The sequence below is a fragment of the Chanos chanos genome, chromosome 5 (genome assembly GCF_902362185.1).
Source record: "Chanos chanos chromosome 5, fChaCha1.1, whole genome shotgun sequence".
Lineage (NCBI taxonomy): Eukaryota > Metazoa > Chordata > Actinopteri > Gonorynchiformes > Chanidae > Chanos > Chanos chanos.
This window is the reverse complement of record NC_044499.1, coordinates 11360912-11387696: the sequence shown is the minus strand read 5'-3', so window position 1 is coordinate 11387696 and position 26785 is coordinate 11360912. Positions and strand designations below refer to the sequence as shown.

General features: G+C 39.7%; 1 protein-coding gene across 1 annotated transcript; it reads left to right on the top strand.

Moving 5' to 3' along the window:
• The first annotated feature begins 7925 nt into the window (after window positions 1–7925).
• Window positions 7926–16751, top strand: copb2 (COPI coat complex subunit beta 2). Its single transcript, XM_030773931.1, has 22 exons — window positions 7926–8009; window positions 8800–8937; window positions 9083–9169; window positions 9346–9472; window positions 9670–9818; window positions 9963–10109; window positions 10232–10331; window positions 10559–10701; window positions 10980–11179; window positions 11529–11639; window positions 11793–11881; window positions 12075–12181; window positions 12694–12837; window positions 13133–13263; window positions 13544–13751; window positions 13864–13974; window positions 14241–14455; window positions 14782–14874; window positions 15284–15467; window positions 15563–15637; window positions 15827–16012; window positions 16342–16751. The coding sequence occupies exons 1-22, from the start codon at window positions 8007–8009 to the stop codon at window positions 16435–16437; spliced, it is 2844 nt and encodes a 947-aa protein (XP_030629791.1). The 5' UTR covers window positions 7926–8006; the 3' UTR covers window positions 16438–16751.
• The last annotated feature ends 10034 nt before the right edge of the window (window positions 16752–26785 follow it).

Here is a 26785-nt window from a genome sequence, read left to right as displayed (position 1 = left end):
CCCTTCTTTGACCTCTGCTGGCCGCCCTTAAACTTTTCTTGCTCTACCATCTTATACTTACTGAGAAAATAACAATTGGCAAAACTGAGATCATAATTGTATGAGATACGCTATTTAGTTTGGTAGTGAGGAGTGTGTCTTAATATGGACTTATCAAATTCATTCACTTGATTTTTGGGTCCTGCTAAGCTCTTTCTCTGTCCTTTTGGCTGACACGGTACATGATCACATTCCTAGTTTAAAGTTGCCTAGGGAGACAGAGAGGGTTTCAGACCATCACAGCAGCACTGCACAACACTGTTAATGTTAAACACAACTGACAGAACTCAGCAACATCAACCAAGTCATGTCTTCTCTTCCTTTTTCTCCTCCTTTCCTTCAACACAACTCCTTTTAATGATCTAACACCACCTTGCTTCAAAAACCTGATCTGATCCCAGTTATTAAACTGCTGTGTAGCCTTAGGTCAACCTTGCTTTGTCATTCAGACCCAGTAATATTGATTTCACGCAGAAAATCAGTCGACATTAGAATATCAATAGCGTTTATATTGTCCTATTCTCGACCAGCGTGGAACAACATAAACAGTAATTGAACACTGTGTAAATGTTTTTGTGTATGTAATGCACACACAGCCATAGAAATACATTGGTTCAATCCTCAATTTTAGATCCAATTCACTCTTTGAGCACCATTGGGATGTACTTACACCACAGGTCTCCTCTGCTGCTTTGACTCTTGGATGCACTAACCAGTTTGGCAGGGCATATGCTGATGCTCAATCTGCTTAGGCAAGCATGGGTTCTTAGTGAGCACAGTGGAGCAGAGGACCCTCCTCATTGTTTCTCTGTGAATTTCTTGTTTTCTCCACATCTGTTCAAAGCAGCTGCCATATCAGTTGTATTTGTTGTTGGTGGTTTTTTTTGTTTTGTTTTGTTTTGTTTTTTGCATGTGTGTGCCTGTGGTATCTCACAGATAAAGCAGATTCATTGAGGTGTTGAAGGATGAATTAATAGGACTTTTATTAATCTTAGTTTATAGAAGTGAAACTCAATTGCTTCTAAAATAAATTATGTTTTCTTCTTGTTTCCTCTGTCTCAGTTTATGGAGAGAAAAAAAAAAGGAAAGTGGGATTACTTTGCAAAACCTTTGTGAGGGTTGGCTTTGTTATTAGCCACTAATACAAATAGCTGAATGGAAATCCACTTTCATAACTGTTGACATGTGACCTCCACCTGTGAAAGATCCACTTACCAGAAACTATATTTCCAAGAAACACAGAGACAAATGATGGCACATTCATTATGAAGGTAGAGGATAATTGACGACCTGGTGTATTAGGAAAGCCCACGGCAGTGCAGTGGGTAGTGCTGTTGCCTCACAGCAAGAAGGTCCTGGGCTCGAAGGTCCAGGGTCCTTTCCCCTTTCTGTGCAGGGTTTGCACGTGCTTGTGTGGGGGTCCTCCCAGAGCTCCGGTTTCCTTCCACAGTCCAAAGACATGCATGTTTAGGCGAATTGGAGACACTAAATTGCCCCTGGGTATGAATGTGTGTGTGAGCTTGTCTGCGTCTGGTGAGACACAGACAATGTGTGTGTGAGCTTGTCTGGCTGCTTTCCGGGGTGTTTCCCTGCCTTTTGCCCAATGAACGCTGGGATAGGCTTCAGCCCCCCCACCCCCCCCCCCCCCCCCCCCCGAAAGTGAGTGAGTGAACTTCATGAAATTCATTAAAAAGTGCAGAAAAGCTCATTGCTACAGCAGAGCTCTTGCTGGTGGCTTTTGTGCTCGTATAATGAGGTTTTGGCTCCGCTCGGAACAGATGTTTTCAGCACCATCTCATAACATTGTTTTGTGTCCTAATTGATGTATCTCCGCTTCCGTTTTTCAGATCTGTTGTAACCGGTATCAGTTATTTCAGCTTTTACAGATGTACTGAAGATGGCATCCTGCATCCCAGCTATGTCAGTTCTTATCCTTCACTGTCATTCATTAGCCAGGTGTGACGAGAGATGTGAGTTGTTTTCATGGCAGTTTATAGGAGAGCAGACAGTGATGCATCAAACACCAGATGACACAGCAACCAACTGATAGCCAATCAGTTGCTGAAACACCTTGCCCTGCCATTTCAAGAGAGTTTTCACTTCGACGAGTTCACATAAAAAATGCAAGATTTGTTGAATGGCTTATCGTCTGCAGTCAGGGAGTAAATACAAAGTACAGTCTCTTGAGTAAATGGGGGTTACAAAGTATACTGAAAGCAAGTACTTCCACACAGCTGTGGATCCGGAGTTCATTAAGCAGTTAGCATCCTATCATGTTGAAAAAGAAAAAAAAAAAAAGCTTGGCGGGCACTCATTACTCATGGTAGAGGAAAAGATCTCAGTGAGTTTGGAAGCGGGGTAATTTTTGCACCCTAAAAATACTGGGTAGAGCGTGTATGCTTTGGTCCTCTGTTTGGCGGGAGCAAAGTCATAATCAGATGAGTCATTCTTCACACTGTTCTCAACGAGCAGATGTACGCCTGTTTGGCGCATGCCAAAAGGACCGTGGTGCTCAAGTGTTTTTCTCTCATGGCGAACTGCTCTGGCAGATCTGTCACGCTGTGGAGCGCGTTTTCCTGGCATGGTTTAGGTCTGCTCAGCCCCTCCTCTCCGAGGAGAGTAAACACCAGTAAATACCCAGTACCATTGCTGTCCTAGAACTTAGCCTCCCTGCTTATGGCTGGTTCCGAAAGACAGTGTTTTGTACCACGCAAAACTAAACTCCAAATTTCTCACGAATGATCTGGTGTCGCATCCTTCCGACAGAGTTTCAGATGCTCGAATAATGTTTGTTAATGCACATTAAGGCTGTTCTGGCTGCTTGCTTCATTTAGATGTTTCATGATGTTGTTTCCTTTATTTTGGCAGTTACCTTCATGTTACATGTCATGAATGTTTCAGTGTGATATGCTTAATAATATACACATTCAGTGAACAGTTCACTGAACAGTGACTAAATGACAAGCTGCTCAAAATGAGAGAAGAAATCAGAAAAGCTTAAATAAGACTGCAAAATCAGTTCCAAGTAATCATTTAGTCATGTCATCTTCTGAATAAAAAGTGGCAAATGATTTAAAAAAAAAAAAACACCACTTCCTAACTGTGCTTCCATGTCTCCATCAAAGTTTTCATCAAAGTGTTTGTGTCTGTGGTTGACATACTCAGGGGTTTCTGTGGGAAGAGTCCAACACAAAGATGTTGAAAGATGCAACACAATAGATCTGCAGAATGCAGTCCTCCGTGTGACTCATATTTAACTAGACTCGCCCAACCCTTGGACAATATGCGTTACTTTTGTCAGCTCAGAGACAGCAGGCACCGTGATGCATCTTTCAGTCTTATCTCCGTCTTCAGTTGTATCTCTCTGAGATGTTCAAACTTGATGAATGGATATTAATGTAGAAATATCAGAAAACTACATCTCATTAGGGTAAGTGTATTTTGTAGATCATACTGTTTTATTTACGTGCTTAAAAAATTAAACATAATTCAGATCAGTCTTGCTTATGTTCTGTTTATGACACTGAGTTAATGCCAGGTTTTGATAGCAGAGTAACTGCGTAATTTATTATGACTGTGATATTCATGGTCTTTTGGTATGTGACTCATCTATTGACCCAAAATACTCTATTAGTGAAAATTGACCTTAAAAGAGCAGTTTGAGAAATGAATACATTTTGTAGAGTCTTTTGAGAATAGGCTTGTTTGCAGCCTTACACCCAGCAGTGCTAAAGGTGATGTTTTCTAAATGAGACGCATACGTATTGAACGAGGATGTTTGATCGTGCACCGTTTTTATGCAGGTAAAACCCTGTCTGCAGTTCCGGCCATTCCCCATCAGAAAAGTGCTGCTCTAGACATCTTCAGCTGAGACATCCACGTCATCTCTTGTACCTCAAGCCTGTGCATGCTCTCATGTGAGAGCCTCTGAGGAGTTAAATGTCCTGCTAGTGTTAAGTCAGACGCAGGGTTAATGAGACGTCTTGCTGCCTCGAGGTCGAGTGAGGGGCATCTGCTGAAATAAGAGATATTGTTTATCATAAAACCAGTTTTTCAAGCGTGTGCGTAAGGCTAGCCCATTTTCCTGGCCTGCAGGAATGCGATGTCATAAATATTGCACCTTTTTTTCTTTTTTTTACTGATGAATTATTAACTCAAAGTTTTAGAACAATAAAATTCTTTAGGGCTTTCACATAAGACTTTCTTAATTAGAGCATGCAAGTGCTTCCCCATGCAACTCATACTTTAAAAAAAAAAAAAAAAAAAAGAACTGTCAATATGCATGCAGTAATTATAATGGGGTGCTCTGGAACCATCAGGCATGGGAATCTAACCACCATAAAAACCACTGAGTGTGCCTTCGTTCTTCCACACATTTCTTAATTCTGAGCCCACGGTTCTTTTAAACAACAGAATCAGCAGACCAGTTTCATATGATCAGAGGAGCTGAAAAGATCAAATAGACAATGAACCCATATGAATGACACTTTCTCTGTCATGCATATTCCCAGCCATTATTTCTCCAACTGAGTGGAGATGGGCTCTGGGATTCTGTGTTGCTCTTATCATCTCCTTTATACAAAAAGTAGTTTGAATAAATGAACAGTGAAGGGGGAGGAAGGGGAGGTGAGGAGTCTCCCTGAACAGCTCAGTCTTTATTTGCTCTTTCTCTATCCTTTGAACCTGTGTATGGTGGATTCAATTATATCCATGAAGTCTTTGAATGGGGTAAAGTCAAGATACTCTAAAGAGGATGGATGCTCAGCTGTCTCCGTCTGATGGTTCAGAAACATATTTGCATTGAAACTGGTAAGTCAACTCAAATAAGATTTCGAGGTAGTGTGAACAAATTACTTTTGTAAGTCTGAGCGCATTATATGCTCAAAGGGGGAATGAAATAACCAGTTGATCTCTGTGTGTGTTTGTGTTTGTGTGTGTGTGTGCGCGTGCACGCATGCATGCATGAGTGTGTTTCTTTGAACACAACATGACATTTCAACATTGGTTGGTTGTGGCGAAAAAAGTAACACATTTTCTAAATTACAGTGTGGAGCTACAGTCATCATTTATTCAGCCGGTGTAGGGTAGTTAATTCTTCTATAGATCTACAAAGAAACTAGTCATACGACCATTTTTTTTCTTTGAAGGATATAGCATCTCACATCATTGCTTGTTTGTAAGTTCATCTCCTCTTTCATTTCTCCTGTCCACTGCCAGGCTGGAAAAACAGCATCTGATACTGCTGTTAACAAAATAAATTGTCTTCTCATTAGTATTCTGCCCTCCTCTCTCTTTAGTACATCCAATATAAAATCCCAGAACACTGTGCATCTACCTCTCTTGTCCAAAAGAGGTGACCCTGAATCCCAAACTCACACCCCAAGCATGAATATAGACTACAGAGGGAAACAGAACTGGAAAGCAATGAAAACTATGAGGATTATCTTAAGGCACTGACTAAGCCTTATCAATGACCACAAATCCTCAGCCAAAACAGCAGAGCAAACAGTAATGAGATGGCATTAGATAGCCCATACAATCAGTGAGAGACTAGAAAGGGTATGAATAGTTAGAATTTAAGTCTCTCATAAATAGTGAGTTGAAGAAACATATTTAACTGTACCGACATGAAAAAAATCCACATCACTCTGTGTAAAGGCCATCTTATACTTCTGCGTCGAATCTACGCCGTAGGTACGGTGTCGGCTCTGCGTAGCCGCATACCTTTCGCCGTAGCCTGATGCACATCCCCCCCCAGAAATGTAACTACGTGTCATGGTGACGCGCGTCGAAGCAGACCGCAACAACTGTGACTGGTCCGCTTGGTAGAATCACCCTCCCTCTGCCTCAGTACAAATGCTCACAAGTATAAATGCTCACAATGGCGTAGGCCGCTCGGGAAGAGCCTACGCAGAAGTATAAATCAGCCTTAAGACATTGATCTTTCTGCCTGTAAATTGTTTATCACTGCACTAAGGTCATTATGCAAGGCGTGGATCAGTTTTAGAATATAGAAATTATGAACTCTGCTTTCCAGTAGCAATCAAGACTGGTGGTAGAAAAATTGGGACACAAATCTCTGATAATCAGATGTCTCTCTTTCTCTTTCCTGACTGTAGTACTTAGTATTCTGTGGGCCAAATCTCAGTTTTCTGTTTTGTTTTGTTCGTGTATAGAGCTCTGATAGAATGGACTGGCAACCTGTCCAGGATGTTTCCCTACCTTTTGCCCAATGAATGCCCAATCCAGGATGTTTCCCCACCTTTTGCCGCCCCCCCCCCCCCCCCCCCCCCCCCCCCCGCACCCTAATTAGGATAAGCGGCTTAGAAAATGAATGAGTGAACTCTGATAGAACAAATAAATATGCACAAGATTTTGCATATAGGAACAAAATCAAATAACTGTACAATTCCTCTATAAATGCTCCTCTATTTGTAAATAGAAATATATGTTTATTACTTTATATAAGAAGAACATGCAGTAAAATAGTACAGCACATTTTGTGTAGTCCTGAACTGACGGTGTGAAATCGTAGTGATGAAATGTAAACATGTCAAGGCTGTCTAGCTGACATATATTTTTACACTTACAGTAAGGTTACTCAAGAAATAGAATTACAAGACTCCAGCCACGGTTCAGCATCAGTAGTTAGTAAATTGTGGAACTGGACTGATTTTTTTAAACTTTGGTCTCCTGGGAGTGGGACAAACTGGTCTGCACACAGTGGTGCCAAGGGCATCCAAGAACATGTATAGGACTGAGTACAGGTGGAATAATTCTATCAGTGTTGTATGTATATATTAATAACTACAATTAGTACATCAGTTCTTGACTGGCACTTACATAAAATTAAAAATACAAAATTCTTCTACCTGTGTACAGTGCATATTTGAGGAGGAGGACCTTCGACACTGACAGGGAACCAGTGCCATCTGCTGGAAGGAAATTAGTAAACCTTGTGCAAACATTAAAAAACAATATTTTCAAGAATATTAAATTAGCCCATGTATTCTTCTTCTTCTTCTTACTGCTGCTACCGCTACTACCACTGCTATTCGCGCTATGTAATTTGCCATTTTGAATATCGGGGTGAATTTTATTTAAGTTTGTTTTCTTTCACTCACAGATAGCACTTGATGTCTCGATGTTTGCACCCTTTAATGGTGTCATTTATGACTGAGTGTTTAGACTGTGATAAAATATCACCCGCTAAACAGTGCATCTGTAGAAAAAGGTTGATAAAGAAGCCTTAGTTATACTAATATCTATAATTATAGACTGTACTTTACAACCAGCCATCAAGGTGAGTATTTCCCCTTCATTCTGTGTCTGTGCCATTTAATATAATGATAAACTCATTTGCATTTATCATATAAATAGTTTCATTCGTAAGAATTAACTGTATGGTCGTCCTATGGCAAAGACACAGACCGTTATTAAAACAGAGCAATCAATAATACACCAACATGATCTCAAAGAGTTGCTCCGGGTGTACTATTGCTACGTCAGTGTAACTAACTGCCTGCCTTATTAAGATTTTCAAACCAAAAAAATTTTGGTGAACAATATGACAACTTACAATAATTATGTTAAAAAAAGAAAACAAACAAAAACACACAAACGATCGGGCGATGGCGTTACAAATGTGTGTAACGTTTATTCTTCCATCTGTTTGAAACTGACGCGCTGGCATATTGACATATAAATGCAGATCTGGGTTCAGAGCTGATTTGTTTTACATAAACAAAAGAACGCATCCCGATGCAGCTAAACTGACACGAGATCAGTGCCCCGTTTTCTTTTACCCAAAATGACCTGCAAAACCGTACGTCATCATTTCCCACTTCATGCGACAAGGAAGTTCCACGTCACATTTGCCCATCCATCGCAAAACCAAGCGAAATCCAGAGGGCAGTGGAGGTTGGTAAATACTTGAACTAAAAGAGAGACAGCAAATCGCCGACAAGATGGTAAGTGTAACCGAATACAGATTTTTCATTCAGATATATTGTAGGATATGACATACTCTCAGTCGGTAGTGAAATCTTATGCGAATTAGCAAGTTCAGGCTGGAGCTGCAGCTGCCTGTATACAACGCTAGCGTTTTGGCTAGCTTCACTGCTCCTTTAAATACATGGATGGGCCTAGCAAGCTAGCAGGCTACTAGCTAGTCAGCTACGTATAGTCCGTTGTTTCGCATTCATCAGCCACCTCTTTGAGCATAGTTTTCATTTACTTACTAGAGGGTCTTCTGTGGTCTTCACAGAATTTGCTAGAGTTGCAACCGTCTGGCAAACAACAGGACCTAACTAACCCTAGTTATAAATTACCGGTTATGCTAATGTAGCCAGCTAATGTTTGACTACTGTGACAATTCATCACAGTCATAGTGATTGTTTTGGCTGCGTTTCTACAATTGGTACAAAAGCTGAATAAAACGATGTAATTGCTCGTGGCAGATGGTCCCCGTAACATAATTATGGATTTACTTTTCGGAAAACTAGCAAATCTCGTTCGCTCGACTGCTAGGTAGCTATACATATTCATGCACAGCTCATTACTCCTCAGACATGTCACGTCACACTGTTGACTCGAGAGAAAAAACATGTCAACCTAACGAACGGTAAATAAAATAGCAAACGATTTCTTTAATTTGGACAACATAAGGTCAGTTACGATAGTATGAGTAATGGAAAACAATTTTATTGCTCTGTATATCTATGAAATTTTGAACCTGTTTGATTGCATCCTGTTCCACAGCCTCTCAGGCTGGACATCAAGCGTAAGCTTACAGCCCGGTCGGATCGCGTCAAAAGCGTAGACCTCCATCCGACAGAGCCATGGATGTTAGCCAGCCTGTACAACGGCAGTGTCTGTGTGTGGAACCATGAAACACAGGTGAGTGACAAAGTCGACCTTCTTTGTCTGTCCGTGTAGCGTTCCCTATATCTTTGGCTAATAATATATGAAAGGGTGAACACTATATGTTGACTGTTACAAACATCAGTTGTTCGTAAGTAACGTGTTGTATGACTTTCCTCAGACCCTTGTCAAAACCTTTGAGGTGTGTGACCTGCCAGTGAGAGCATCCAAATTTGTTGCAAGAAAGAACTGGGTTATCACTGGGGCAGTGAGTATTGTAATCCATTTATATGAACTTTATAATATAGACTGTTTTCACAGGATACTTTCTTAGTTTTTAGTTTGATTGAGGATGCAACAGAGTACATTAAGTTATTTTTATTTATTTATTTATTTTTGCTCTCCCTGATTTAATTCCAACATCTTTTTTGACTTGTTTGCTAGGATGACATGCAGATACGTGTTTTTAACTATAACACATTGGAGCGTGTCCACATGTTTGAAGCCCATTCTGATTACATTCGCTGCATTGCAGTCCATCCCACCCAGCCTTACATCCTCACCAGCAGTGGTATGTATAAAGCCCCGCAGTCAAGCTGAACAGCCAATCTTAGAATAGAATAACCATCATGCTGATGTCTTACATTTTGTCTTAAACTACATTGGTCTTTAAATCTTTCATTTGGACCTAAAATCTTATTTATTTATGGGTTTAATAAACACCTCATCAGTTGTATTCAACCATTTATGCATGCTTTGTGCCTTCAGATGACATGCTGATTAAACTATGGGACTGGGAGAAGAAGTGGTCATGCAGTCAGGTGTTTGAGGGCCACACACACTATGTCATGCAGATTGTTATCAACCCCAAAGACAACAACCAGTTTGCCAGTGCTTCTCTGGACAGGACCATTAAGGTAATACAAGGGATATGGTCTCTAACCAAGCACATTGGTGTATGATGACTGTTTTCCTTGTTTAGGAACAGATCATGTATACCACAGACTCTCTGTGCAGATAAATGGTGTCTGTGCTCTTAAGTCTGTCATATGTTGTTTCAGGTATGGCAGCTGGGTTCCTCCTCTCCAAACTTTACTCTTGAGGGTCATGAGAAAGGAGTGAACTGCATTGACTATTACAGTGGAGGAGACAAACCGTACCTCATATCTGGAGCTGATGACAGGCTTGTGAAGATCTGGGACTACCAGGTATAGTGACAGAAGAAAAGAGGGAGAGATTTATTCCTAAAGAGTTCTTTCGGTACTCTGTACTCTCTCTGTAATCTTTTTTTCTCATCATCTCACTCTCATCTCCGTTCCACACTCTCCAGAACAAAACATGTGTGCAGACCCTGGAAGGACATGCCCAGAATGTGTCCTGCGTGAGCTTCCACCCAGAACTGCCAATCATCATCACAGGATCAGAGGATGGTGAGTTACACACACACAATAAGTACAGAAATGAAGATGAGAAGATATTGTCCTTAAAGTAATTAGGGCAGTTAAACACACTTTTTATTGAATATGATCTGTTCAACAAGGTTGTAAGTCACCAAGCCTATTTTACCTCTCTCTCTCTCTCTCTCTCTCTCTCTCTCTCTCTCCCTCTCTCCCTCTCTCTCTCTCTCTCTCATATGTGTGTCTGTCTTGTTACTCAGGCACTGTGCGTATCTGGCACTCCAGCACTTACCGCCTGGAGAGCACTCTGAACTACGGCATGGAACGTGTGTGGTGTGTGTGTGGCCTGCGTGGTTCAAACAACGTAGCACTGGGTTATGATGAAGGAAGCATTATTATCAAGGTACTGGCTTTGATTTTGGCTGTACTTGCCCATAGATATATGTGGAATACTGACTTTTTCAATGTAATTTTATAGACACAGGTTCTGAGAAGAACGTGAAAAGAATGTCAGTAAATAAGAATTGATAAGAAGTTGAAGACCCTCAGTAATGTCAAGAATAATATTAATATTAAGAATAATAATATTAAGAATGAATGCCCATATTATGATATTAAGATTAAACACCTGAGACCCAGGGCTGTAGGAGAGGTTCTTCATCCTTTAATGCTTTGCTTTAGCTTGGACGTGAGGAACCAGCCATGTCCATGGACACCAATGGAAAGATTATCTGGGCCAAACACTCGGAGGTCCAGCAGGCTAACCTAAAGGCTATGGGAGACGCTGAGATCAAGGATGGAGAACGGCTACCGCTGGCTGTCAAAGACATGGGCAGCTGTGAGATTTACCCTCAGACAATACAGCACAACCCTAATGGAAGGTCAGCCAACAACGCACATGCATACACACAAATGCGGACACCCAGAGTGTATAATGTGGCCCTTATTTCAGGCCAGTGAAGAACAGTGAATGCAAATACTCACACAACACAAACAAGTTGTCCAATCGGCAACAGTCACACACAAAAATGGGTGGCCCTACTTGCTTTTGTCAGTTACACCCACCTGATCTACCAACTTGACTTCTTATGATATGCAAAATGTGGTGTTTATCTTATCCAGCACAAGATGTGAAAGGTGTTCAAAATGGAAGATTACTTCTGTCTGTCAAACAGATGACTTGGGTTTAAATCTAACTGTTTGTTTGTTTTTGTTTGTTTGTTTTGCCAGGTTTGTGGTTGTGTGTGGAGATGGAGAATATATTATTTACACTGCTATGGCTCTGAGAAACAAGAGCTTTGGCTCTGCACAAGAGTTTGTCTGGGCTCACGACTCCTCCGAGTAAGTATACCGCGTTAAACTTTTATTTGTCCCCTTCTGCTTCAAATTCATTCTGTTTGTTCAGGACATCTGATTATTTTAACTCGTAGATGCACGTGTTGGTCTGTGTTTATTCGATATGAATACACATCTGTTTTGTACGTGCTTTCGCAGGTACGCAATCAGGGAGAGCAACAGTGTGGTAAAAATTTTCAAGAACTTTAAAGAGAAGAAGTCATTTAAACCAGACTTTGGAGCAGAAGGTAACCGTAAAGTCATAATATATCGAATTTTACTGTCTGATTATACAAGACTTGACAAGACTTGCTCCCTGCTTTGCTTCATCATTGTTTTTTTCAAACTCAGAGAAGTCAATATTAGGGCTTGCGTTTAGTATAACTCTTCTCTGAGCTGAAGGTATCTGCTCTTCCTCATGTGTCTGTGCCTTTATTACAGGTATCTATGGTGGCTTCTTGTTGGGAGTCAGGTCAGTCAATGGCTTGGCATTCTATGACTGGGAGAACACTGAGCTGATTCGCCGCATTGAGATCCAGCCCAAACACGTACGTAGCGCAGGCCATGCCGGCCGCCTTATTGTAACATTTACTGTAACATTAACGTTAACATCCACTTGCCATAACCTTGAGATGGCTGTAACTCCTTACTTCAGTATGTCTGCGTTTGCTTTTAGCCACTTCTTCTGTAGCTTTCATTCCGATTTCGATTTCCACAGAAGGTTTTAGCTATGCCGTCAGTGTGGCTCTGCTTAGAATTTTACTCGGGGGTATGTGTACAACGTAGGTAGAGTGTCTCAGTCTGATATTGACTTCAGTGCATCCCAGGAAAGGCACAACTGATGTCTCCAGCCTTAACTTATCACCTGTCGTTACCCATGAAGCGAGGCAAGAGACAGCCGGTCTGTTCAGCCCCTTTGTGAACCTCAGAGGCTCAGTCATCAGGATTAGCCAGTTTCAAACACAATTACTGTGTCCCACTACGACGTTCGTCAAGTCTGTGATAGGATTGATAGGATTGCTGGGTTTCCCGTCTCACTTTGGCTGGTCTCCGTCCTCAGATCTTCTGGTCTGACTCAGGAGAGCTGGTTTGCATTGCCACTGAGGAGTCTTTCTTCATCCTGCGCTACCTGTCAGAGAAAGTGGCCGCCTCCCAGGAGTCCAATGAGGGGGTGACGGAGGACGGTATTGAGGATGCCTTTGAGGTTAGAGAACCTTGTCATTCTGAATGCGTTTAACTCCCACAGACGACTAAGAATGGAACAACTTATTTTACTTTATTAACACTATTAGCATCAGTGTTGTTTACAGGTTTGGGAGGTTAAACTTAAAAAAAATTAAAAAAAAATTTAAATGGCACAAGCTTGGTAACAAATTCTTAAATACGTAAATTAATGAGTGCAGCCAATAATTTGCATTGCTGCTCCTCCTCTCTGATCTGTTTGTGTTTATGTGTGTGTGTGTGTGTGTGTGTGTGTGTGTGTGTGTGTGTGAGAGTAGGTCCTAGGAGAGATTCAAGAGATTGTGAAGACAGGTCTGTGGGTTGGAGATTGCTTCATCTACACCAGCTCAGTAAACAGACTCAACTACTATGTTGGAGGAGAAATTGTCACCATTGCTCACCTGGACAGGTAATCTGCTCAGCCATCATTGAATGTGTTGAAAGTATTAAGAAATCCATTTCTCTGCCTTATGTCTGAAATATATTAGGTAGCTAGTACAGGTAATCAATACCCAGGTCAGGTATTGGGTTTCCTCGGTCTTTGCGATTTTGGATAAAGCCCTAGATTTTAAGACCCAAACTCGACAACTCATAATCTCATATTTTTTGGAGTGCCAGTCTGTCCACCCATCAATGAGCTGAATCAATTCTTCAATACAGAGGATTATATTGACATTTTCTGTACTCAGAACCATGTACCTGCTGGGTTACATCCCAAAAGATGACCGGCTGTACCTGGGAGATAAGGAGCTGAATATTGTCAGTTACTCGCTGCTAGTGTCTGTGTTGGAGTACCAGACTGCGGTCATGCGGCGGGACTTTGGCATGGCTGACAAAGTTCTGCCCACCATCCCCAAAGAACAGAGGACAAGGGTGGCCCATTTCCTGGAGAAACAGGTTTGAACCGTGTCAATAACTGTTCATTATGATAAAGTCAGGGGGGAAAAAAGCCAGCCCTTTAGGTAGCTGTGTCGGTGTATTTTACACAGATGTCTGTTTGTGTCTGCAGGGTTTCAAGCAGCAGGCGTTGGCTGTGTCCACTGATCCAGAGCACAGGTTTGAATTGGCTTTGCAGCTTGGAGAACTGAAGATTGCCTATCAGCTGGCAGTGGAAGCAGAGGTGAGTCTCTTTTATGTTGGATATATAGTTTCATAAATGTGTGCGAGTAACCTTTCTGCTTTCTCACTAGTCAGTGAACTGATTTTTGAACTAATGTTTTTCTGTGAAGTCTTATTTTCTGTTCTAGACTGATGTTTGTGTCTACTCATGTTATTAGGAGACAGATGCACTGAACTATCATTAATTAACCAAAGACGCCTGAAGCCAAACAAATTTCAGCACTTCCGAGTTACATAATATCAAATCCATATAATTTTCTCCCCTAGTCTGAGCAAAAGTGGAAACAGCTTGCGGAGTTGGCGATCAACAAATGCCAGTTTGGCTTGGCACAGGAGTGTCTCCACCATGCCCAGGACTATGGTGGGCTACTGCTGCTTGCCACTGCGTCTGGCAATGCTGCCATGGTGGGCAAACTGGCAGAGGGAGCTGAACGGGATGGCAAGAACAACGTGGCTTTCATGACCTACTTCCTGCAGGGGAAGTAAGTGTTGGGGAGGGATAAAGAGGTTTATGGTTCAGAAAATTCTGCTTTATGTTGTGAGGATTGTCTCACGGTACTCTGGCACTCTGCACAGTCCCAGTGTGGTGCATTGTTTAAGTAATAGTCCAGTGGAAGTAGCGCAGGCTGCATTTCGAATCCGTGAGAAACGCTGCTCACAGATGCTGTATGTAATTCGTTGACTTGCTCATTAAGGGTTTATATTTGGAGGGGGGAAAAAAGTAAAGTGTGTTTTTAAAAGATATGTTTAGATGGAATTGTTGCCTTGAATTGCTGTGGTGTTTACCCAAATGTTTTTATGTTGTCAGATTGGACCACTGTCTGGAGCTCTTGATTAAGACCAATCGTCTGCCAGAGGCTGCCTTCTTAGCCCGCACATATCTTCCCAGCCAAGTGTCCAGGTGATTACTCACATTCTTTCCACATGGCAACCTTACAGTGCTATCAGCACTTTGGGTTTGTTATTATTTTATTATAATGCTGTCTAGGGAAACATGGGATGCTCAAAGTAGTGCCCTTAATCAAAAATCAGCCTGCTTTTATATCTGTCTATCTATCTACATATATATATATATATGTGTGTGTGTGTGTGTGTGTGTGTGTGTGTGTGTGTGTGTGTGTGTGTGTGTATATACACACACACACATATATACATACATACACACACACACACACACACGCGCACATGTAAACATTAAAGTGCCCTCAAGGGACACTTCATTGGGGTTATAGATTGGAGATTTGGTTGTCAGACCCTACATCAGCATTGCTCTAAAGTCCTTGATGTCTTACACATTGTGTCACTAACAGAGTGGTAAAACTTTGGAGAGAGAACCTGGCCAAAGTTAATCAGAAAGCAGCTGAGTCGCTGGCAGACCCGACAGAGTACGAGAACCTGTTCCCTGGGCTAAGGGAGGCCTTTGTGGCAGAACAGTTCCTTAGAGAGACCAGCCTTGGCAAGACCAGACCCGCTACAGACTACCCATTGGTCACGGTCAGAAAGCTTTATTTAACCTTATTATCTGTCTCTGTCACAGTAACTAGTCTGTGTTTGTAGTACTTAGTGTCTCCATATGTCTCCATCTCCAGCCAAATGAAGAGAGAAATGTTCTCGAGGAGGCCAGAGGCTATGAACCCAAAGGAGAGTTTCCAGCCCCCGTAAAGGTACATCTAGAATTTCTATGTACGAAGTACTCAGTATGTACGAAGTATTCAGTAAATATGTACTCACTCACACTGCCTATTTTATATAATGTAGAATAGAGGACCTACCTATTACAGCTACAAAACAGGTAAAAATAATTAACCTCCCTCTAAACTCATGTAAACGTGTGTTGACGTGTCTACGCACAGACTGATGTCAGTGAGGAAGCCCCAGCTGAAACAGGCGTGTTAGCTTCAGTCATGGCAGCTGTCGCTGCACCTGTGGCTGCAGCCGTAGCTGCTGTGACTCCAGCGGAGCCTGAACCCGCCGAGGAAGAGCAGGAGGAGGAAGAGCCAGCCGTCAGTGCAGCAGCCACAGCCACAACCAGCGACAAGGTACTCTAAAGCATGACTCACGGGTCATTTATAGACATTTTCCCCCAGCTGTGATTACGGATTACTTCGATTTATTGGATCTTGCTGTTTTTATAAAAAAAGATGGCTTATAAGGAACTCAAATGCCAGAGAGACGGCTGTGAACATTGTTATTAGAGATGAAAAAAAAAAAAAAAAACCAGTACAGGAGAACATTGTTTAAGCCCTGCAGTATGTTGCAGAATTATCACAGAACACTCATCTGATTTGGTCTGGTTGAGAAGCTTTTGTCTACATGAGGCTATGTATGGTACACTTTATTTTTGACTGTGCCTCCCCTCAACCTTCAGGTCTTGGAAGATCTGGAAGATGACTTGGACAACATGGAGCTGGATGACATAGACACCACAGACGTCAACCTGGACGATGACTTCTTAGATGACTGAACCCTGGCACTGAAGAAATGAGTTTATTTAAGAGACCAAACCCTTTTGTATTTGTACTTGGATTATGTCAGTCCTGCCGAGATGGAGAGAGGGAATGTTTTTGGAAGATCGCATAGAATCTAATGTGATGATTTAGTTAATAACGGTAAAAACAGAGGGATGAATATGTGTATCTTTGTCTTTTGAATTTTGTATGTCATATAACAAGTTATGGCCTTCCAGTACTTCAGAATATCCGTATTTGCTTTTCACTGCTGTGCTCTAAGCATGGATAAATCATTGCTCTTTTACCTAAAATAAAATGGTCAAAGTCACAAGTTTGAGTGTTTATTATGTTGTTGTGCTATGATAACATTGACCCTTACAGATCCAGAAAATAGACTGATGCGGAAGTGTTCTTAAATTCTGCTTTGCACTAAAATGCACAACAATAATCCTTTTATCAATTACATCATGTGCATGTAGCTTTCTGTCACAAATACAAGTTTATAAATGGCAGTCATCTTTATATTTCACACACATAAATGAGCTTTTGTCTTACATGGTTAGCTCACACAATCATCCATGAAGCATCACTAATATTATTATTTCTAGCAAGTAGAATAGTTTGCTCAATCAACCTGTTCTGGAGAACAAGAAGTGGCAAAGCCAGAGTGGAAAACAGAGAAGCAAGAGTAGATTTTCACAGATTATGGAATTGGTTCTCTGTTGCATATTATTCAGTGACCTCATCAGGAATATTAACAACAGAGATTAAGGTGAGTGGCAAAATGTCACAACAGAAGTTAATGCTGCCAGCCATGGGCTGAGTACAACTACAGAGGTAACGGGGAAAAAAAAGGAAAATCAAGACTCATACCTGCTAAGCAATAAATAAGTAAAATAAACATTCATACCTGCTAAGCAATAAACGAATACTTTCACACAGACCACAGGCTTATGGGCTAAAGCAAAAATAACCTATGTAAAAGCTTCCACTGAAACATTCATCAAAACATTATAATATTAATAAGGTTTGTGATGTGATAAGGGGGAGAGCTCCGGTATAGCAAAATAAATGAAACAATGTAACTTTTTAAAAATCTTTTGGTTTATTTCATCCTTTTACCATTTGGGGTCGCCATATCCATTTGGATGCATCGGAGCATGCACAGAGGTGTACATGTGAACTTATAGCAGGAAAAGCTAGGACATGAGATATATCACTCTACTTCATATATTATAGCATTCATCACGATCAGCTTTTTTCTTAATCTGACACATGTCATTCAAAGTTGTCGTCAAGGAAGCTTCTCATAGAAACCACATAATCAAAGTCAAATGACATAGCTGTCACATTTTAAATTTGTACTCTAGTGCTCTGGATCTCCAGAATGCATATTAGACCCAGAATCTGTTTCCTTGTACATTATTGACCTACTTTTGTTGGTACTTTCTCCTTGGCCCCATGTGACAACATCCTTTTCATGAATTTATTTGGTGACTGTGACTTAGGTGACGTTTTTCTTTGTGCCTCAGAAGGCCTGAAAAGTTTGACGCTTCAGCACTCCTAAGGGCAAATGTTATCAACCAGCATCAAAAGAAAAAAAAATTGCCTGATGCAATTTCAAGCATTACTTTATGGGCAGCAGTCTTAAAAGTCACAAGAGTAACTTCAGCGGGCTTGGGCTTTGGGTGGAATAAGAACCAAAAATGTAATAACTTGTCAGTGTAAAAATGTAAATGCAACAACATTACAAATGTAAATGTAAACAAGTAAATGTAATAAGGTTATGGTCACATTACTACATTTTGGATGTGCTGTAATAACTTTATTATTATTATTATTATTATTATTATTATTATTATTATTATTATTATTGGCAGGTTGTTACATCATGACACCAAAAATGTTACAATGATCGATAATGTGATAATTACCAATAAAGTAATGAAACATAATGTAATAAAACCAGTAAAATAATAATTAGTGTTAGACATTAATGTAAAAAAAAATGTGTGTCAGTACATCTGCCAGGATTGGGGAATCTGGCCGCCCTGCTGGCCATCCTGTGTATTGTCGAGTTGTGCTTTTGTTTGTTTTGGTTTTGCCATGTGCTTCTGTTTGTCCCTGTGTACTCCTGTCCCCGCCCCCCACCTGATCCCTATTATTACCTGGTTTGTCTCCTCCAATAGTCTGTCTCTGCTGTTTATTGTTCTGTGCATTTAAGTCCTGTGTTTGTACCTGTTCCTTGTCAGATTGTGACCTTTTGTTCTCTCTGCCAGTCTGCGGTTTGCCTTCCGTGATCTGTAGTTTTGACCGTGTTTACCTGGACCTGTTTTTGCTTTATGTTTTGGATTTGGTTGCCCTGTGGATCTCTGGCTCTGACCTTGTTTGTACCCTGTTTCTAACCACTCTTTTGCCTTACGATTTGGATTTGTTTGCCCTCTGGATTTCTGGATTTGACCTTGGACTGGACACTGTTTTTGAGATTGGATTCTGATTTTTGTTTTGAATAAATCTTATTTTACTCAGTGGGTCTGCGATTGGGTCTTGGTCTGTCAAATCCTCACAATGTGAACCAAAAGTAATAAATTATCACATTATTGCCTTGGTAATTTTTTTTTTTTTTAATGAATAGTGTAATGTCAGGAACCTGACAATGTGTTAACAGTCAGGTAAAACAAGTCAAATGCTTCTGATTTTCTTAGAGAGACCAGCCATGGCAAGTCAAATGCTTCAGAGTAATAATAACACTAGGTGAAATACTGTTTATATTTGTGTTTGCTTATGTGTCTTTACAATACATTTACGCCACAAATCCGTGGTAACTTTATATAAGATTAATCACATTTGTGAGTAGCTAGCTAGTGCTTGGATAGCTGGTCACAACTACCAAGTCAGCTAGCTGCAACAAAGTTGCATTCTTGTCATTAATCCCACACAATTCCGTCTTTGAAAGTTTTTATATGTAAACATTCCATACATAATACACACTTTATAAATATTTATGTGTTGTATTAAGTTAAGTTGCTCACATACAACTATCCAGAACACAAATCTGCCAACGGGATACGTGTTGAGTAATCTGTAGTGACAAAAAAAAAAGATAGAGTACATGTGACATTGGAGCAAAAAAGAGAAGAGGGTTTTGCGTTGGATGAAGAAAGTGGTTGCTGTGATCATAGTTCTGACCGAACCTGTGGCCTGGCATGCCATCCTCCTCATCTGTATCCTTCATGATAAGAATACAGGAGGAACTGGTATAGACAGTGGTATCGATGATGCAAGGGCTGGTTGTGCAGTAATTGGCCTCTGTCCCACTGCCTGTGTGACAAGGGATTACTTAAACCCATAATATCAAACAAAAGGTTTTATTTCAATATTTCCAGCACCAAAATACAAACTTCAGAAACACAGCGTTCTTGTTACAAGAAACAACTGGAATATATGAGGTAGAATAAGGTCAAAGATACCTCACAGATTACATCATGGTGAGACACAATGGTCAACATCAAACATCAAGGTAGCATCCAGAGACAAACCAGTTAAGAAACACACATGAATGCCTCACAAGTTTTCAGCACGTGCACTAAAATTTATAGTGTCCAGATTGGACTCCTGTAGTGTTGTGACTGTGGGTTTGACATGTATGAAGGGAACATTTTGTATTTTATTCACACTAGTAACAGACTGTTGAGTATTGCCCTCACCGATTCAGTTGTGAAGTGTGAATGGTTAGAGATTACCTCTGACTGACTAAGAAGTCAGAAGAGGAAAGGGCCTCAAATAAATACACCACATTTGATGGTCTTTGGGCGCTTTTTCATTAAAAGAAATGCACTAAAAATCAAAATATGGTTATATCTAATGCAGATGATTTGAAACACCATACTACTGACATGTAACTAATAACTCCATCACACCAAGAAGGAAAAGGAAATTTTCCCTCAAACTTTCTTGCTGGAACCACTTTTCTGACAAGCAACTCTTTCAACATTCAGTCAATGAACAGTCATGGCATGAACTGACAGAAAAACTTGTCCCAACAGGACACAGATTAAAGGCATAAGCAAAACGTTGAATAGCCGTTTCCATATTGAAGGTGTCCTTTACAGGATAGATTAAACTCTTTAATAGTCAGATGATACAGCCATTGGTGTTTGTCTACAGCATGTTTCTCTGACATCACACGTACAAAACATACAACATATTAAAATAGTACCAACAATGTTGACAATACCAACAGCAGGGGACCTAAAGAGTGTGTAAATCCACTGCTCTTTACATTATGTATAAACATACAGTAATGTTCATAACACCTGATATTTCAGAGTTCATTGATTTCAGATATGAAAGAAAGAGAAAGGCACCAACAAACATCAAATGAACAACACTAAATTTGAGACTGGTGATGAATGCCATCATCTCAGCACTATTATTTATCAAAAGTAATCACAGAAACAAATACTGATACATGGTATGGAAAAATGTAACAGCAGTTTCATCTCTCAGAAAACTAAAATTTTAAAAATTAATCACTGCGACACTAATAGGATTTTTTAAAAGGTTTGCACTGACATGCTGATATTTCCATTCTGGCTTGAAGTAGCCCTCTTTCTCTCCAAAACAAAGCAGGATTGACAAAATATTTAAGACAGGCAGAAAAGTAGAAAACTTTTTAACATATGTGAGTACCAGATATTCCACGAAAGAAATTGCTGTGTTGTTTGCCCCCACTGAACCTGAATAAAACGTTCATCTGCTGCAAATGGGAAAAATACTTACTCATGAGAAAACAAAGTGATTGTTTATTGATCACTAATTAGGACTATCAAAGTAACTTGAAGCATTTCATCTGATATTAATACAAAATGTTCATTTCAATGAACTTGGAAAATGTATGTCCACTTCACCTCATAAATTATCATTTGAGGAGAAAGCTTAAAATGCACTCATAATGAATACTGACTATAGGAAATTTTCTTTGCTTTTTCTTTATTTATAGAGGATCTTATTAACTCAGTAATTAACCCTCAGTCCAGTATTTATCTTCATTCATCTTTGCAAAGTGTCTCACAACTGAACAGTGCAAGTATCTCCTTCTAATACCATACTAATACCAAGCAGCCTCTGAGAACATAGACAAATAATAACACAAAATGTGACACAATTTATAAAGTTGTATTGTTTTTTACTTTCACGGGATTCCTTGGCTTTCCTCCTGTGTCTACATGATAGCAAGACCTCTCTTATTTACCAGGTTTTGATCCACAAGACCACCCAGTGTTTCTCTAAATTTCACATCTGATCTCAGTCAGATATGTTTTTAACATCTCACTGCAAACCAGTGACTCCTGCTCTGAAAAAAAAGACTCTCTTCATATCAAAATAGTAAGCTCTGTTTCTCTTGTGAGTGTTACAACACATACACATTTGTTGTGAGAGTCAGTAGCTTACAGCATTAGATAAGCATCATAACTTGTAGGAGGACTATTCAAAGATTTGCAGCAGGAAAAAAGACAGTGTATAGAAGGGTAAAGTAATATGATCCATCCCTCAGCTTTCATTTTAATGGGAGGAGATATGCTTAAATACATTTCATATCAGTGTATATAAACAAACTGCAGGAATCAGTTCACATCAAAGCTGATCTGCTGAGAGGAAACGAGATGGCAAACGCTATTCAGGTTTTCATCGTCGCCTGCATCTGTTTCAGTCAGGCTACTGAGGGTATTGTAAATTTGAAAAAAAAATTTTGAAAAAGCACTGTGGAATGATTTTATAAAGATTGCTTACATTAGAATACTCTGTACATTATAAGGCCAAATATTTATAAAATTTAATTTAAATGTTTGCTTTAGGGACCCCGAAGGTTGGATTTTCTGCTTCTCTTCGTCATAACGGATTACTGGGTCCCTACAACCATACTACAACAATGATCTACGGGAATGTTTTCTCCAATGTTGGCAACGCTTACAATCCCTCAACAGGTTTGCATTCACCAATGAGACACGAACCTATTCAAAACATACCAAAAGTACTGTGCCAATTACAGTCTCTGTCAATAGCTGCCTATGTCAAGACGAGTTTAAATACTGAGGTACTGTACATGGTTGTTGCTTCATTTGAGGTTAAACAAAGTGCATGTAGCCTCCTGTATGACTTAGTATCTCAATTTCCACAGGAATCTTCACAGCACCAGTTCGAGGCCTCTACTTCTTCACCTTCTCAGCTTTTGGCGTCTCAAATGTACGCCTTGTGCAAGCGTTGAACAAAAATGGGCACCAGCTGACGGTTGTGTACCGTGAAGCTGATAAAACCCAAGTGTACAGCATAACTGCAAGTACTTCCATCACTATAGAACTTAATGTGGGAGACTGTGTAAATGTGGTACTCAGAGAAAATTCACAGGCTTTTGACAATGAAAACAACCATAACACTTTCAATGGTTTTCTGCTTTTTCCACTGTGAAGGAATTCTCGGTAAATGAAACCCATCATTGTCGTTCATTCTAGCATTTGACAGCATTTAAGAACAGTACTGATTAGAACTGAGATATATGCTGTCTATTTGGGAAGCTTCTTTCTTTCTGTGGGATGCTCTACGCAGTATAAACATATAAACTCCTAAACATGGAAACATGGAAATTCCTCACTTTTTTGCTGGCTTTGTAACTAATTGAGTATATAGCCTGCAGGAGACTGCACCATGTGATAGTGTTGTCCTTAATGTCCATTTAGACAGATCCATAAAAATAATGAAAATAACAAAACTTTGGCATAATTCAAGAATATGAACCACTTCTATAAAGGCAGAGGGTACATCTGTGCAGTTCCAGACATCAGTGTTTTTAGTTTCTTGCTTGGCTATTTCTGTTCTAAATAAATCATCATCTTTGCAAAATGGAGAGTGCGTGTGAATGCTTGACAGATCCATCCAACATACATCTTGAGCAGTTATGTAGTGTACAGATTTGGAAGGGTGTCCTGAGATTGGAGATCTGAAAATCTTTCAGTTAACGATTACACTAAGCCGGATGTGAGATTAATGAGGCCTGAATGTAGAAGAGAGGGAGAGAGAGAGACTGCTAATTGTAAAAAAAATGCTTTGACCCCTCTTTGACCCTTATGTTGTCCAACCTCAGCAGTATTCAAATGTGAATATAGTAGTTAGAATCAAGAGTCTTCAGCTTTCTAATGCATATAAACACACACATCTGTGTAATAAGACATAGCCATATGTACAATTAAAAAGAAAACTGATTTGCCCTAAAATAGGGAGACCTTGTACAAAATGTGCTGTAGTTTGAATGTACTGTGGTCACATTATGCAGAAAACACCCTCAAATTAAAGCTGACAGCGATATCGAAATACTTTAACTGTTTCGATCTCGCTGTATGACTCTAAATTCACAGTGCTAGAAGACAAAGCTAAAGCATCAAAAATGTCACTGCTGAAAAACCTCCGTGCATAAGTCCTTCTTTTGAAAGATTATTTTTCCATGATCCTCACTTAAAAATAAAATAGTCACAAGAGGATACAATGTTAAAAGTCAAGACAATGTTTAAAAGATAAGATATGGCAATGGAGAAGGCAATTCAAAAGCAGGTAGGATGCATATGGCTAGGAAATCAAACAGATTGACAGATGAATGATCTGACACATGACAGATGAATGTTTAAACATATTTACAACATCCAAAGGTCATCCAAATATCCATACTTACTAGCGGTGTGCATCTTTCCCTTTTAAGACGATCTGATACCTATCTAGATACATAGGCTACGATACAATTCAGGGAGGATACATTTTAATACGGAATGATTTGGCACGATTCGATGCTATGCAATACAATGCAGTCTGATACAGTTCTTAACATTTGTTCAATGTAGACATTCATTTTCCATTATAAATATAATATAATTTTCCATATAATAGTGGCATTGCTTGCCTGACAAATCATTTCAGAATTGCATGTAATTGTGTTTATTAAGCTACTTTTACAATAGACACAGACAAAAAAGACAGGCATTTTAAGTCCTTAGCAATAAAACGGGCTATACATGCCATGGTTACCTTAGACCTAACCAAGTTGTGGCTAGTTGTGGCTGGTGTTTAATATCCTTGTCTTTGTATTGGTGTTCTTGCTTGTGCTAGCTGCACTAGCATCCACAGATCATTGTAACCCGCATAGTTTTCACCATGCTGTCTCACCAGGTGAGTGTGGTAAGATTTCTAGTGCTGCCACTGTACTTCATCGCTGTTCTACAGACCTTACAAATGGCATGACTTTTGTCCAATTTTCCTTACTTCTTATAACATCCAAATGTCTTCCAAACTTTAGACTTTATGGTGGTGCACTGTAAACCATGTCAGTGCTGTCAGACGTGTTGTTCTTGTTTTTACCTCCTAAACAAGGCTAACTTTACCCTTGTAAAAGGTCAACGCAAGATGCTGTGCAGATTTATTTGCAAATGAGAGGTGGTCATTATTATTTTGAAAGTAACATGACTTGTAACGTTAGATTAGTGAGTCATTAGCTGAATACTAAAGTAGAATTGGCGGCAAAGCTTCAGTCAACCAATTCGTAACTTTAGAATCGGGCCATCGACCGGTTCATGGTACATTATGACCGATCCAGGGGTCGGTGTGGGGATGTTGTCGCGTCTTTCACATTAAAATCGGTTTGTATTGGTAAATCATTACACCCTGTCACTCTGGTGGTGTGGTGCAGGACCCAAGTGCAAAGACATGATGATGAAGGTGAAAAAACGGCAGACTTTACCAACAATAAAGATGAAAATACAAGTGCAAAACAGGAACAAAAACCAATAACAAAAGGTGCAGCATAACAGAGTGCAAAATACACAAACAACAATAGACAAAGGACAAGGCAAACACTAGGGCTTAAATAGAGTGAGAACTAAACAGGGCAAAACAGGATTGGTTCAAATTAACGAGGTTAATAATGAGACAAATAGGAACAGGTGAGGGGCGGAGACAGACAGAACAAGAGCATAAAGACCAAACAAAACAAAATGGAGGTGCAGGCTGTGACACACCCCAAATACTTACATCATTCCATTTCTCTGCCTACAATCAATCTTCTTAAAAAGCACTTATTAGATGTTAAGATATTTTCATAATCATTTAAAGGCTAAGATCATGGCACAGTTTCTCTAATAAAAATTGTGCTTAGTCTATTACTAGTTTTAAACATTGTCTGAGAAACCATTCCCATCTTTTTTTAACAAGCTAACCCTTTCACCTGATTCTGTTTCCAAAACACAATTTTAAAAAGATATGTATAAGAAAACGTGATACAGATGGGATGATACAACATTAATATTTTCTCTGTCTCTAGATTCAGAAGGTGACAAGGAGGCTAATAATCCTCTTGAATTTTAAAGAGACTCATTCAACAATCAGCTGCTAGTTGATTTATGAGATAGGCTGACTGCTTGTTCATAAGATCAATGTTGTAGTTACCCATTAAGTAACCTATTTTATGTTCTTCTGTGATTTTGCTAAGAGTGTTGACATGACAGCCAGTAAATGTTTGGTAGCTTGAGCTAGGGGGTTAATAGACAAAGCCAATAATTATACTTCTCTCAGAAAGTGACAGCTTGAGTTTAGTGAAGACTGCTTCAGCCTCATGACCAATTGAGATGCATGGAAACACTAATGTGATTTCTAACAAATAGAGATACACCACGGGTCTATCCGTCCTACAGCATGGTATATGGTTACAACCGGATGAGTTGAACATAGATACTTTGTCATGATTCAACCATGTTTCAGACAAGCCTATAAGAGAGAACTGATTTGGGACAACAGATAAATATTCCAGAAGAGACTCATAATGCATAGCAAGGCTTTGCATATTTAGATGAAACAAAGAAAGAGAGTTGTCACTATGATTTACGGTACAACGCATAATCATGCTGATTTACACTGCAGGAGCCACACTGTAAAAACTGAAGTGTGGAACCAACTTAATAAAATTAAGGCAACATACTGCATGGATATTTTTACGTTGGTTTAACTTGCAATATTTTTCAAGTATAATGAACATTCATTCCATTATTGGATACATCATTTTATTTAACTCAGGGCAACTAGAAACTAACACGGTAGTTTAACTTAATTTGTCTTTGGACCAAAAGCCAGAATTATCAAGTTAACGCAACTAGTTTAGTGGGAAAATTTGAGTAGGTTAGTGTAATTTTATTTAGTCCTACAAATTGAGACAAGCATTGAAACAACTTTTAAAAATTAAGGTAACATGCTGCATGGACCTTTTTACATTAGTTTAACTTGCGTTTTTTAATCGAAAAATGAAATTGACAGATTACAGCTTTTTAA